Source organism: Gekko japonicus, unplaced genomic scaffold (assembly GCF_001447785.1).
Source record: "Gekko japonicus isolate JY-2015 unplaced genomic scaffold, Gekko_japonicus_V1.1 scaffold2263, whole genome shotgun sequence".
NCBI classification, from domain to species: domain Eukaryota; kingdom Metazoa; phylum Chordata; class Lepidosauria; order Squamata; family Gekkonidae; genus Gekko; species Gekko japonicus.
This window is the reverse complement of record NW_015165887.1, coordinates 231,062-246,673: the sequence shown is the minus strand read 5'-3', so window position 1 is coordinate 246,673 and position 15,612 is coordinate 231,062. Positions and strand designations below refer to the sequence as shown.

The 15,612-nt window shown below is 45.2% G+C and overlaps 1 protein-coding gene across 2 annotated transcripts; it reads right to left on the bottom strand.

Annotated features, from left to right (window-relative positions):
- Positions 1 to 2,375: 2,375 nt before the first annotated feature.
- On the bottom strand, positions 2,376 to 8,550 carry RPS12 (ribosomal protein S12). Of its 2 annotated transcripts, none has more exons than XM_015411319.1 (6): positions 8,493 to 8,550; positions 8,310 to 8,353; positions 6,130 to 6,246; positions 5,043 to 5,145; positions 4,642 to 4,743; positions 2,376 to 2,462 (listed from the first exon to the last, which is right to left on the bottom strand). In XM_015411319.1, exons 2-6 carry the CDS (start codon positions 8,321 to 8,323, stop codon positions 2,400 to 2,402), a joined length of 399 nt encoding a protein of 132 aa, XP_015266805.1. In that variant the 5' UTR covers positions 8,324 to 8,353; positions 8,493 to 8,550; the 3' UTR covers positions 2,376 to 2,399. The 2 variants fall into 2 exon arrangements, with proteins under 2 accessions (XP_015266805.1, XP_015266806.1); XM_015411320.1 differs by having other exon boundaries at positions 8,481 to 8,527.
- Between the last annotated feature and the right edge of the window lie 7,062 nt (positions 8,551 to 15,612).

Here is a 15,612-nt window from a genome sequence, read left to right as displayed (position 1 = left end):
AAACTGTGAGCTAGCTCACACTAACTCAGCTTAGAGGGAACTTTGAGTGGCCACTTTTTTGTCGACTCTGCTTTCGGTGTTGCATGCTTGAAATAGCTGAGCTGGGTAGGAAGGATGACTGTTACGGGCCTCTGAAAACTGCCCCCCCACCCAATTAACTTGTGAAAGCCACTGCCACAAGATGTGGGTGGGAAATTTGGGGGGGAAGCCGTAGAGATGAAATATATTGTGAACTTAATCAAGCTTGCATTCAGGGACACTGAACCTCTTAATATGAAATGCTGTTGAGAGAATGGGGGAGGGCAAACAGCTCTTTGAGCTTCCAGAGGCCTCTGGAAGGCTGCAGTTGGGAACAGAATGCTAGCTGCTAGCTAAGAACCTTGAATCTGGTCCAGCGAGGCCATACATATTGATGCTCTCTAGTGTGTGCCTAAAATTAAAAACATACAAACCTGACTTACCCAAACTTTCCAAGGAGATGCAAGGCCATTGTTCACATTAGTGTTTGTCAGTCATTGTCATGATTTAATTTCATGGATACTTTGGACATATGAGAGGATGGATGGGAGAGTTGGAAGGGGTCGACCTCAGCGAACGTACCTCAATCAGACTGAGGACATTTTTAGCAAAGGCCAGTTTAGGAGTACCCTAATTAAGTTAATAACAATGTACCTACCTATATAGTTTAAGTTTAAAAAATTTGGCTCTCAAAATAAATTTCAATCGTTGTACTGTTGATATTTGGCTCTCTTGACTAATGAGTTTGCCCACCACTGGCTGATCCCATTGGTTGTAATGTGTATCTGCCTGGATAAGCCCGAGTGGATCCTCCCTCAGATTTTAAAACCTTTACTTTAAATAAAAATGCTTTAATCCAAGCCCGTTTCCATAAATAAGTTGCCTAGTTCCGCTCTCAGTGCTATGCCTGAGACATATCCAGTAGCCAATAAGCATTGGAAAAAGTCATATTAGATGGAACCCATTTTTTCAGAAGTGGCCTGAATCCAAATTTCCACACCATACAGGAATTGATTTGAAACCTTAGACCTTCCTGGTCCACATAGTCTTCAGCTCTATAGTTTAATTAATTTATACCCTTGTATTCCTCCTCCTCAGTGGGAGCCCAAAACAGCGACATAATTTCTTCTATTTAATCCTCACCACAACCTTGTGCAGAAAGCAAGGCAAAAGTATGTGGCTGGCCCAAGGTCACCCAGTAAGCTTCCATGGCAATGGGTTCAAATCTGAGTCTCCCAGACCATAATCCAACATTGTAACCCAGAAGTCCCAAAGGCGATGCCTGCCAAGTGTTTTCAGAAAGTACTAGCGCCAGGTAGGGTTGTTTGTCTAGCAGACTGTGATCAGTGCAATTAAAATTATGTTGTTTGAAAAGCAACTTGCCAGCATTGGTTTTATTCTCATTCCTTTCCCCCCAGTGCATCTTTAAAATTACCCCCCACCCACACTTATGCTTTCTCTGTACACACAGCTCCATCTCTTATGGCAACCATTTTATGTTTGCGCCCACCACTCTGTGTCATAATTGCAACACACTCAAAAAGGTGAGGGGAGGGACCTTGCTCTAACCACTATTCTACACTGTTTCATGCAGTGGCTGCTGCTGCTGAAAAGTGGCGAGAGCCACCAGACTTGGGTGAATCGTATGAGTTGCATAGTAGAGTTGTTTGGTGGATACTTCCCTCAGAGGCCAAAACAGCCCTGCCTTTTATTGACAGAACCTAAGCTTTGAAGGCTGGCAATACTGTTGTGGTTGCCTAACTACTGCCCACCAAAATTCTTAAAACTACAGGTGCTGCTCCTATTGCTTTGGGTTTTTAAACCCTTGCTCCAGAGTATCCCCCCCCCCCTGTAAACGTGTGGTTTTCCTCATGTCTGCAGAAAGGTCTGGCTTGTCTATTCAGTTTCAGGCTCCACCTTTAAGTATTCACAGATGGGACTATGCTGAGAATTAGATATATTGATTATAGGCAGCGATCAGACATTTTTGGCACCAACCCAGGACTCAGTATACAAACTGAGCTTCTTAGCTGCATGAATGAGCCCTTAAATAATTGGCACTCAAGAATTAAAAACATCCATTTAAAGATGTGGTTCTCTAATTCAAACCTACTATAGTTCTCTTTACATCAAACATACAAGTCTTCACATTAAAAAATACAGCTTTGTCAAACTTTCATCTCTAGCTCGTAAGTTCTCCTCAGCACTTTCACAAAGCAGTTTTTTGTTTTAAAAACCCTTAAAGTAATTAGTGCAGAGGACTTCCAAGGCCTTGAACCTTGAAAGGAAACCAACCTGGTCCAATGAAAACAGCTGCTCCAAAGAGCTATCTGAAACTCAGCAAAAAGCAAACACTGTCAGGCTCAAAATATTTTATTTGTTCATTTCTTGCACTTGAAGTACTCTTCGATGACATCTTTGGCCTGAGATTCTTTGCCATAGTCCTACAACAAAAAAATAAATTAATATCAGTACTTCTTAAATATTTGGATACTTTGTCTAATATCCAGGAAAACTGCCTGGACAATCTATACATACAGTAATAATGACAACTGAGGCTAAAAAGGCAGTATATGGTAACGGTTTAAAAAAGTAAAATCCAGAACACTATAATGTAGCCATTTATGGGGACCTTAATGACTACAAAGTCTTTAAGGCTCGTACTCTGGCTTTAGTATTGCCAGCATATTTTTAATTTCTGCAGAACACTTAAAAAGTTAAGCAGATTTTAAATTACTGGCAATTAAAATTCAGTGCAACGCCTAAGTATAGTAAACTGTAATGTGAAAGCTAATTACTGGATCATATATTTCCCCTTACTGACGACCTCCATAGACATCTGGATCGAGGCGGTGTGGCAGCACTGTTGTTGTTAGATCTGTCAGCCGCATTTGATACGGTCGACCACCAGCCGCTGATCCACCGCCTTGCCGATGCAGGGATTCAGGGGCTTGCTCTTCAATGGCTTGCCTCTTTTCTCCAAGGTTGGGGACAGAGGGGGGGGGCTAGGGGAGCAGCAGTCCCGGAGGCACCTGCTGGAATGTGAAGTGCCTCAGGGGGCAGTACTCTCCCCGATGCTAACATATATATGCACCCCCTCCTTAACGATGTAGGCCCAGGCGGCGGCCACTGCCAAAGCAGCCTTTTATCATCTACGGCTGGTGTGGCAGTTGGTCCCCTTCCTTAGCCGCAGCGATCTGGCCACAGTGATCCATGCGACAGTCACCTCGAGGCTAGACTACTGTAACGCTCTCTACATGAGGCTGCCTTTGTTGCAAATTCGGAGGCTGCAGCTGGTGCAGAATGCGGTGGTCAGGTTGTTGTTGGGGGTCCCTAAATGGGATCACATCCAACCTGTGCTGAAAGCGCTGCACTGGCTGCCTATAGCATTCCGGATTCGCTTCAAAGTGCTGGTGCTTACCTTTAAAGCCCTATATGGCCAGGGTCTGGCATACCTGAGGGACCTTCCCCATACAGGCCCCAAAGAGCACTTCGGTCGAGATCACACCACCACCTAGTGACCCCGGGTCCTAAAGAGCCCAGGCTGGCTGCCACAAGGGCCAGATCCTTCTCGGTGGCTGCTCCTACCTGGTGGAATGAGCTCCCGGAGGAGATCAGGGCCTACAAGACGGAGCTCTTCCGCCAGGCTTTTGAGTAGGAGCTGCTGCCGCCGCCACCACCGAGTAACTGCAGAGCAGGACCGCTGGGTTGGGCCGTTGGCCACCTGGAACATCTTGGCCCATGGCATCCCCCCTCTTTGATCCCACCATGATATACAATAGGGAGTAAGTATTTCAGTTGCAAATGTATCCTGCAAAATGCGAGTTTCTGTCTTAATTGTTTTAACTTGTCTGATTTTTATTGCACTTAGTGCCTAAATTGTTTTAATCCTGTTGTATTTTATTGCACAGCAGTGCCTATGTATGCCGCCCTGAGCCCGCATGCAGGGAGGGTGGGGTATAAGTGAAATACAATAAATAAATAAATTACGAAAGATAGGCACTTCCTAGTTATCAGCGACTTTGCGATCTAAACTTCAATTTGCTTTGCATCCATGTACAGCATAGGCCCCGGTCACACGGCAAAGTTGCCGCGGGAAAGGCACGGAAGGTGGGCAGATTATCCGAGCGTAATCACACCCCAATATCTGGGAAGTGGAGCGCACCCGTGGCTTACCACCAACAATGCGCATTTAAAAACTAGTACTTCCAAGGTACCAGTAAACGTTTGCCACGGGCTGCCTCCAGACGCCCGTGTGATCACGCCAGTGCGCAGCATTTCCTTCCAGTCCCTCGTTTACCCGCTGGCGCCGAGGGAAGGACCCGCGCTATGCCGCCGGCACATCTGATCACGTAATCACGGGGCAATTAGTCACGCCTCCCCCCCGCAATATCCGGCCCGTGTGCCCGGGGCCATAATAATCTATTTACATTTCTTCCTGTCTTCTAATGCAGCCATCTGTCCCACCCATTTCATTCATTTATTAGTCAGCACTCACGTGTATTCCACTCTGAAACCTACCTGCCCCCTTAATTTCTAGTTCACTTCGTAAAGTATGTAGTGAATTATCTCCACTCCATGCCAATTTCCAATTATAAGCGGAAGAGATCTTTAAAAACTTACTTTTACAACCACACAACTGCAGCCCACAACTTTGCGGGGTTTTCCTTCTCTGTCAATCTTGCAGAGACCTACCCACTCACCCAGTTTCTTGTTGTCATCAACCTGCCAAAGACATTTGAATTCTATTAGAAAAGCACTTGCTGGAACACAAATAACAGACCTGAAAAAAGCTGTACACTCAGATATATTGGGTAACAGTTATGGTTGCTTTCCTCACAAATCTCAGTAGAGGGAGCCAGATTATCATCACTGTACAGCATAGGTAGTTACAGAAGCCAGCAGACACCAACTCTGGCATCAAAGAAATCAGCTAAGTATAACTGAAAGGTTCTTACCAAACCTGCAAAAGGGGGCGGGGGCTTCAATTACTAATTTTAAGGAGATGCATTATTCTTACTCACCTTTATCAGATTGATTTGGTGTTCAGCACAAAGTGCTTCAACAAGCTTGACATACATGGGCTCGTCACAGTTGGATGCAAGAACACAAAGGTGGGCTTGGCGTCTAAAAAGTTTCAAAGAAGACCATTCATGTAAAAGACTAAAGCATACATATTCCGCACCTTCCCCAATATCTACATGCAAATACAATAATGACAACCACCACTGCCTTTTAGGACCTAAGACATCGCACAATTATCACACTAGAGAATTTTCCATAATTGCTGCATTTTAAAATGGAACTTAAAATACTGGAGGCCTGTTGACAATATTTTACACCATTTTAGGTGTGTTTTTTTTACCACTACCAGTAAAAACACAGGGAAACCTCAGCTCAACTATTTAGAACCAATCTCATATCACAATACCTTACTTGGTACTCAAGAAAACCTACATTTATAGGTTTGTCAGACTATTATTTTCACTCATTAACAGGAGTGAAGGGGTATCCGACATTTTTTTAAAACAGTCATCATTCAAACCGTGCTATAAGGGGATAATTCTAGAAAGGGTTTCTTGTAAAAACACACTTGCTTGGAGAATTAATTCCAATCTCATATCACAATACCTTACTTGGTACTCAAGAAAACCTACATTTATAGGTTTGTCAGACTATTATTTTCACTCATTAACAGGAGTGAAGGGGTATCCGACATTTTTTTAAAACAGTCATCATTCAAACCATGCTATAAGGTGATAATTCTAGAAAGGTTTCTTGTAAAAACACCCTTGCTTGGAGAATTAATGTTGCTTAGCATGGAAATCCAAAGAGCACTAAGAACTATAAACCTGTTTAGACAGCTTGTGCCTATCCTTCTTGCCAACAATACTGTACCAGCATTTTATTGCCCAAACCAAGTGTGTTGGGAAAACACATTTAAATTAACGCAGAATCATCTACTTCAAAGACTACAAAAATACAATGGAAGCACACAAGCCAAAGACCTACTCCGAATCTTACCCCCTCCCCTGGTGAAGTTGCCTGAAAAGATCCCATGTACTAACTGGAGGAACCTATATCAATACTTCATCTGCAACCACCACTTACTTGTCTAAGGCTTTGGCAGCTTCACGAATTCCACGGGCTAAACCATCATGGATAAGTCCGGTCTTAAGGACTTCTTGAACAGCGGTGTTAACGTCCATTACACCTCCAGCAGCAATGCTAGGTAATAAGAGGGGGAAAACAGCCTTGCTGAAGCAAAAGCACATCTTATTTCACTTTTAACAATGGCCAGCTCCACACCATCTTAAAACTCACAAGACAACACTTACTGGCCCAACATCTGACATCAAAGATATAACACCTCAGATGTTTGAATTTGGAGCTTTGAATTCAACTATGATGGATGAAGATTATACTATGGATTAGAAACGGGACGACTCCAATTAGCCTGGGATCAGCATAAGGACATAACAAATTGGAAGTATGACTGAAATCTTCCCAAACCAGGACACTTTCTACTGCACTTTGTATGCAAGGTGAAGACTGAGGGCACACACAAAAATGGGAAGCCATATTCATAATACATCACACTAAAGTGTGTTGTAACATCAAAGTACACAGTATGGCTCCAAAAACTCCTTTTCTGGGTAACTACAACCTATGCAAATCTCACTGAAATATGTACAATTAAATACATTTGTTCAGATGCACAAGGTGATGCATTTACCCTCAATTTTATTTACTATTTTGCAGAGGATTATCCATTTTAGAGATCCTTCTGCAGCTCTTCAGTATGCCCGGGATTTTATTATCCTGATAAATTCTGCTTTGTTTTTAACCAGTTATTAATTAGTACCCTGAACATTGCGAGGTTGTCTCAGGAGCCTTTGATGAGTAAGGAACCATGATAAATAACTCTTATTTAGGATGGAAACCTAAACCAGAAATTATCTTTAAAAGATGAAAGACGTGAAAGCAGAACATGACCATGCATTATTAATAGCAAGAAACAGTCATTCACACATATTGCATATACAACACCACCTCTCACATCCCCACATCAAGGCCAAGGAAGCCAAAGAAGACAGTAACAAGGCAGCTAAAATTTGGAGAAAAGATGGGAGGCACTGGTTTTGGCAAAAAGTATGAGCTGTAAAGGGCACCTCAGAACATGCAAAAAGGTCACATGGCACTTTAAAAACGAATTGTTTATCCGGTATACTTAATTTACTATTAAGTGCTTATGGAAGTCTGTATGACTGTTCCTATTTTCCTCTTTGCCCCACAAACCCAGAGAAAACCTGATCATGGGATCTATGTAGACAAAAAGCCACACAACTGGGGAGGAAATAAGCACATGGGGGAAAAGTGAGCATGTGTGTGTGGGGGGGGCAAAATAACCCCAACTAATTCTTGTGCCAACATTCATGGATGCCAGTCTTGATCTGTCTCTTCCCCTCCCCAGCACTGGACTTTTTGCATACTGGTTGTGTGACCTCTACCACAACTTCTACGGACTTTTCAGGGTCTTGCTGGAAGAAGGGGAAGCTTGTACCTATAAGTTGTCTTATCTTTGGTTGGATTTAACCCAGATGTGTACACTCTGCTGCCTACCTGCCCTAATATCTGTTGGCAAAAGAGGGAGCAAACTACCCAAAAGGCTATGCTGGGGATCATGGAACCCATGTGGACAAAAAAGATATGGGATCTTTGGCTACTGTACAGAAAAATAAGACACAGTCAGGAAGAAAAGATGGCAGAACCCAAACCATTAAAAACAAACACAAGAGCAATCACTGAATTAATACTGCTGTTCCATTCTGCCCATATCTCCATTTGCAATATACAAAGAAATCTCACAGGTTTATGATTTTTTCTTTGCATTTTATGGCCTTTTGCCCTACTGTTCCAACTGAGAATAACCACTCATGCACCTGGTGAAGTGGGCTGTGGTCCATGAACGGTTATACGACGGGCAGCCAGTAAAAAACCTATTAAACTTTACTTCCAACTTCTTTTAATAACAACTGTAATAGCCAAAATTTTGAAATCGGGCCTGCTACGGCTATTGATCAGCCCTACACGGATACCTAGGCCCGGCCACGTGTAGCAAGGACGGGCCTGCACACACACACACACTCTCGTGGGGCTGCCTGGAGGAAGAGAGCACAAGGCAGGAGGCGGGGCGAAGACAGGGGAATTACGTCCCCCCCCCCCTTAACGTATAAGGCCGCCGCTGCCGCCTCAGCCCCGGGAAACCCTGCCTCCTCGCGGACACTTACCCTTCCTCGGCCATGGTCGGTGGTAACGCTCCCGCCCGGGGTTGCTGAAAAAAAGACCAGAAACCATTATTGTGAGGCGAGGGGAGAGCGCGAAACGCAGCTCTTTCCAACCCACTCCATTTCTCTCGCGCGCGACAAAAAAACCCCCACAAACTTTCTGTGGAGCCTCATCCGCAGACTCACCTAAAAGCCTCCACGAGCCGACGCTGGAAAGGAAGGGGCGGAGCGCCCCGCCCGTTTATTTAAAGCCGCAAGGACCCCTCCGCGCACGCGCAAACTCTCCTTGTATATAAGACGTCTATCTTTATCGCCTGAAATTTGCTATCGGGTGTATAATGCGCGTTGAGGGATGCAGGTGACAAAAGTGCGTGAAACGCTGCACCTTTTGTAAAAGTGTGCATGTTAGCATAGTTTTTATGAAAGAGGAGGGCAGTCGGCTAGTTTGCAGGGGCATCCGAAATGTAAACAGCATGGCAGGGATAGGTGTCTACCGTGTCGCCGGGCGGATTCCAGGGAAACGGCGTAGAGAAGTAACCGAATAACGAACTTGAGCAGGCTTATTCTGTTTTGTGAGAACAAAAAACGTTAGGCTCGCCGGTCTTCAGACTTTGCTCGCTGCTGTTGCTGTTCTCATCAAAGCTTACAGCGGAAGTCAAACTTCGAAGAGCCTGAGAAGCACCCGCCCAGCCCGTTGCTCAGGGAAGTAGAGCCGTAGCGCGAATAAAGCTCTGGCAGACTGGCAACGACTCCTGCCTTGCTCACGTTCCGTAGGCCTGCCCCCCTTTTTGTTCGTGGTAGACCTCGTGTGTCCTGAACAGCAGGGATTCAGCAGGTGCAGCTTCCCGCTTCCACCTGGAGATGCATCGGAAAGCATTGCCTGTTGAAATTCTGCCCAAACTGATTCCTGTTATAGGTTTTGCAACCCAACCTGGCCATTAAGCTCAACTCACAAGAGTGTCGAACATGCACAATGCGCTCCACAAAACATTCAGCGAAGTATTGACGATTGTTCCTACTTCGCTCTTTGCCCGGCAAGCCCAGAGGAAAACTGGTGATCATGAAACCCACGTGGACAAAAAGCCACACAATTGGAGTTTGGAGACATGGGGAAAGAATTGACTCTGATTCTCCCTATCAGAGTCAATTCTTTCCCCCTGTCTCCAAACTCCAATTGTGTGGAGAACAAAATCCATGTAATATTGGGGCCTACCCAATGACATCTAACTGTATGAGGCAAGCTTTTTCTTCAAACTGATTGTTGCCAAATGTTTTAAACAGGTTTGGGGAAAGGAGAATGCTTCAGACATGGTGTTCTGTTAAATAAAACAAAAAGTCCAGTAGCACCTTAAAGACTTAACAACATATATTCAATATGACCTTTCATGAGGCAGAGCTCACTTCTTCAGATGTGTGAAAAGCAAATCATTTTGGGAATTCTTATAGGGGAAAATTACACAAAGGGGGTGTCTCCAAGTGATGTCCTCCTAACATCTCTGAAGAGGTGAGCTTTGACTGGTGAAACCCGATATTGAAACAAATGTTAGTCTTCAAGGTGCCACTGGACTTGTGTTTTATTCTGTTGGAACAAACTGAGACTACTACCCCTATGGAAGTACTGTTAAAGCCTGCATTGCAGATGCAGAGCAGATTCTGAACAGCTAGGGTCAAATGGCTCAAAGCAAGAGGCAATAAAAATTATTAAACTCCCTAGGAAAAGAAGTCCAACATTAGAGTTTTACTGTGGAGTGTAATACTTTTTTGCTCTTGCTTGGAGTAACTTGAAAGCAGCTTAAAAAAAACTATAGGTGATATTATATCCCCTGTAGAATATTAAAAAATGTCTGAAAGCATATCTCATATATTGGAGATGTCATAAGCAAATTTGTATCTATTTTCATATGTGTGATGAGTTCTAGAAAAAATATACATACAGGGGTAAAAGTCACTAGGGGCACAGAACTGTGTTGGTTAATAGATTTATTGGTACACAATTTACAACAGTTCAGAAAAAACACAGCAATATCTTATATTACATTTATTAGTTTCAACTAGAATGATACTAGCAAAAACTGGAAACAATGTATTCCACCTAAAGTGAAAATTTGTATGGTTTGTTATGCCCATGAATAAAAATTTCTGTGATAAGACATAAAACATCAATGGGGTTGCAAGTTCTAAGTGAGGAAATACCTGGAGATTTTAGGGGTGGAGCCTGGGGAATGCAGGGTTTGGAGAGGGACTACAGTGGAGCACGATACAGTCCACCCTCCCAAACAGGCCTTTCCCCCCAGGGGAACTGATCTCTGTTGCCTGGAACTGTAACAGTGGAAGCTCTCCAGGCCCCACCTGGAGGATGGTAACTCTAAACAAGCTCAAACCTGTTTTGCTAAGCATTAGTCTACTTTTCTTGAATTTTATAACAGGATTTATAACTTTCCTTTGGAATTTGTAAAGAAAGAAATGTTAAATTGGATTTGAGGAGGGAAAAAAGTCATAGATATATTATTAGGATTACGAGCTCTGGGGTAGAAAGTTCCTAGAAATGTGAGCAGGGGTCGTTTCATAGAAAAAGAGCTAGGGGAACTCATTAGCACAACTCATTAGCATATGCCACACCCCCTGCCATCACCAGAAGTGTGTCATAAGGCCACACCCCCTGACATCACCGGAAGTGTGTCATAAGGCCACACACCCTGCCCCCAACGGTCCCGGCCACCGCCGCCGGCCTTGCAGCTCCACTGCCGAGCCCCATGAGGGGCCCGGCGGTGGACTGCAAGGCCGGCGGGAATGCAAGGAAGCCCCGCCAAGGCCCTCCCTGGCCCCAGGCAGGCAGGGGTGGGGAGAGGCAGGGAGGAAGCAACTTACCCTCCCTCTTCTCCTGCCTCCTCCTGGCTGAATGAGGGCCAGAAGCGGGGCGGCCGGAAGCAGGGGGCGGGGCTTCATCATGTGCCCCGCCCCCCATACCTCACCCAGGGGAACTGCGATCTCCCCTGAAATGACTTCTGAATGTGAGGGTGGATCCCTGGGAGGGTGGGATTTGGTGGGGGAGTAGGGACTTCAGTGTTATCGAGTCCACTCTCCAAAGCAGCCATTTTCTCCAAGGGAAGCGCTTTCTGTAGTACAGAGGTCAGTTGTAATTCTGGGAGATTACCAGGCCCTAACTGGAGGTTGGCAACCCTAATTTGTATAGTTCTCCCGTTGGAGTTATTTGCATATTTTGCCTTTTCTACATTTTGCTACCTTTCTAATAATAAAAAGGAGAAACCCATGACAGGTGATACAGAATTTGCTGAGGAGCTTTCAGCGCTTGCTTGGAATTTCATCTGCATATGCTATTATTTATTTATCGTATGGTAGGATTATACATAGGAAGCATATAATATAATATAAAATATGTAATCATTTCTGGGGAAGGTAGTTGAGAGGCCGGTGGCTGAACAGGTCTTTCTGGATGACGTATCCATCCTTGATCCGTTCTAGTCTGGTTTCTGCCCTGGATCATGGTGGGTCTGTACTGCTGTTACTTTTAGATCTGACAGCAGCATTCAACATGCTTGACTATGATCTTATGACCCACTGCCACGTTGACACAGGAGTTTGGGGGATGGCCTTACAATGGTTTTCCTCCTTTCTCTGTGATCGGGGACAGAGGGTGGCGCTTGGTGGGGAGATCGCTCAGTGATACCCACTTGACTGTGGAATACCGCAGGGGGTGATCCTCTCGCCAATGTTGTTTAACATCTATATGCACCCCCTTGCCCAGTTGGTCTGGGGGTTTGGGCTGCAGTGCCACCAATATGCAGATGACATTCATCTTTATCTGTAGCTGGATGGCTGCCTGGATTCTGTCCCGGGAAATCTGACCAGAGTGCTGGAGGCCATGGCTGGATGATTGCAGCAGAGCCAGCTGAAACTTAATCCAACAAAGATAGAGGTCCTGTACCTAAGATGGGGTGGGGGGTGTTGAGTCGGGAATCAGGCTGCCCACCTTGGATGGCGTACCACATGTGCCAGTCCAGAGGGTGAAGAGCCTGGGGATTGGTCCTGGATGCCTCACTTACTATGGAGGCACAGTTGCCAGGTCTGCCTTTTACCATCTTCGGCAGATCAGGCAGCTGCCTCTCACGTGCTCCCCCCCCCCCAGGATTTGGCTACAGTAACCCATGCAATTATCACTTCTAGGCTGGATTACTGTAACTCACTTTACATGGGCTTGCATTTGCAGCTGATCCGGAAACTCCAGCTGGTACAAAATATAGCAGCGCACTTGCTGACTGTGTCACCTGTGTGGGCACACATCCAGCTGGTGCTACACCATTTGCACTGGCTACCAACTGAGTACCAGATCCGCTTCAAGTTACTAGTTTTGACCTTTAAAACTTTGCATGGCCAGGGACCAATTTACCTGCGGGACCACCTCTCCCTATATATGCCCCGGAGAGCCTTGCACTCAATGGATCAGCATCTGCTGGTAGTCCCTGGCCCAAGGGACATCTGTCTAGCCTTGAACAGGGCCAGGGCTTTTTCGGCCCTGGCCCCAGCCTGGTGGAATAAGCTCCCATTTGAGTTCAAGGCCTTGCAGGAGTTATTATCTTCTGCAAGGCCTATAAGATGGAACTGTTCTGCCAGACCTTTGGCTGAGGCAGAAGGCATCCAATGAAGTCAATCTCCCTCACTGAAGTCTGTCATCATTATTCAGCCCAGATTAAGAAGACGTCTGGGCCCTACCACTCCAGCTGAAACTGTGTTTGTGTTTGTACACAGCTGTTTTAAACTGTATTACTTAGTAGTTTTAAATATTGTCATGTTTATTAGTGTATGTTTTTATCTATTTATGATATGGTCTGCTCTGAGCCCACTTGCGGGGAGGGCGGAATCCAAATCCAAATAAATGAATAAATAAATATACAGACATATTGAACAATCCCACTAAATACTACTATTTAAATGTTCAATCTACTCAATTGCAACTGAGGAAAGTTCAGTGAGCTCTCTCGTGACTCCTGAGAAGCTGCACAGTGCTCAGATTCTGGTGACAGATGAAAAATTACAGGATTATGGTACATGAAAAATATGGGGAAATGTGTGTGTCAGAGCACTGAAGGAAGGGCATGCACATGCTTCAGAAGCTTAAAACTAAAGCATTTATGAAATACTACTGACAGCTTGTTCATTTCTATCACATACATTTTAAAACTGGTTCTGTGTGTGCTCATGCACTTGAATAGCACAATGAAGCAATGGTCAGACTATTAGAGACTAAAAAAACAAACACAAAACCATAAAGTGGGTCAGGACTTGTCACTTATGATTACACAGGCACTCTTCCGTAGGTCCAGGGGTCATTTCCTGCAGGAGCGCACAGGAGCAGAGCTCTGGCAGTAAAGAGCCCAGGGGGCGGGCACATGCAGCAAGCCCCACCCCCTGCTCCCAGCAGCCCTCAGTCAGAGCAAGAAGCAGCCAGGTAAGTTGCAGAGCCAGCACTGTCTGAAGACATTTCCGTGGTCATGTGGCCAGCATGACTAAACGCCAAAGCGCATGGAATGCTGTTACCTTCCCACCAAAGTGGTACCTATTTATCTACTTGCAATTTCTTGCTTTCGAACTGCTAGGTTGGCAGGAGCTGAGCCAGAGACGGAAGCTCACTCCATCAGGCGGCATTAAGATCTTGAACTGCCAAACTACAGACCTTTCTGTCTGCAGCTCAGCATCTTAACCTCTAAGCCACCGCGGCTTATACCTGCTTTCAAATCACCACTATTGTAGTTATTTCAAATCATTTTCCAAAATGAATTCTATAATATTAATTCATAATAATAATTAATAATATTAAAACTACATTAATCCTGAGTTTTTACTTTTATGGAAGTTTGAATCCCAGACTTGTTCAGTATGTAGGACATGGAGCAGGACTCTGACTATGGGATAGGGAACTCTTTATCCAATTGCTGCTATCTTGGCAGCTGACATTGTGATTCCTGTGTAAGGTGCAGCCACTGATAGGAGAACTCACAGTCTATAGTACAACACTGTACAGTATGGTAAAATGTGGAATAATATAGTGCAACATGTATCATTCAAAAATGAGGATGTTTGAGAGGCAAGTTAAGCATGGCTGAATAGCTGTGGCTTGACACTGTTATCTACAATAACTTCAACAGGTAGGACAGGCTCAAACTGTCTATTTTTGATACTCCAGTGGAAGGTCATTTACTAGCTGTGTGTGGTGCACTGAACAGAAGTTAAAGTCTTGGATAGGGAAGTTCCAGCATTATGTTCCTTTTGAGCTAGTTCTGCCATTTTCCTGCCCCATGACTAGAGAAGTGGATATACTTGCTTGTTGCAATGCAGACATTTTTGAAGATGCTTTCTAAGGATGCGTTTTGATAGAAAGAATTCCACATTGATACAATCTACCTAGTTTTCTTACAGGGATGCATATAATTTGCTTTCTATTTGTCTTAAATCATTGGATAAAAAGGTTACATCATCTTCCATACAAAGGGTTGCTAAATGTTTATAAGAACACAACAGGTACCCTGCCGGATCAGGCCAGTGGTACATCTAGTCCAGCATTCTGTCCACAGCATGACCTACAGTAGTGTCCAGTCTGAATGTGATTACAGCATGAATGACCACCGCTCAGTTATTCTTCTCCAGAAAAGTTTTTAAACCAGCCAAAGCTTGAAAAGAAAGCATGCTAATGGCTACTGCTGCCATTTATACATCCAGATGCGACGGTGGATCCTTGAGCACACCAAACAGAGAATGCAACGGCCTATCCTCGTATCAGAAGTATTCTCAATCAACAGGGCTCCCACCTTGTCTAGATTTCTTATAGGGTTGCCGCAGGGCCGGACCATCCATAGATCGAGATTAGGCAGCTGCCTAGGGCGCCATCTAAAAGAAGAGTGCCACACTGGCCTGCCTGCTGCCCTTTGCCTTACCTGCCCGCGCCTCGCCTTGCCTCAAGCCCTACTCAGCTCAGGCTGCTCTGCTCGCCCTGTGCTCCTCCTCCTCAGTTGGAGGGTGCTGCGCTGGTCTGCCGCCCAGCCCCTCCCCTCCCTCTCACCTGCCAAAAGCCCTGCTGCAGCTGCTCTGCTCGCCCAATGCTCCTTGGGTCAGAAGGAAGTGGAACCGAAGCGGCAATCTGAGCGAGCACATGCACATTGCGCCGCGCTGGCCTGCCACCCCTCCCCTCCCTCGCCCGTGGAGACAGCACACTGGAGCTAAATGGAGAGGCTATATCAGTTCAGATTCCCACCTCCTGTGACAGGAAAGGTGAGTGTGGGTGGGTGGGTGG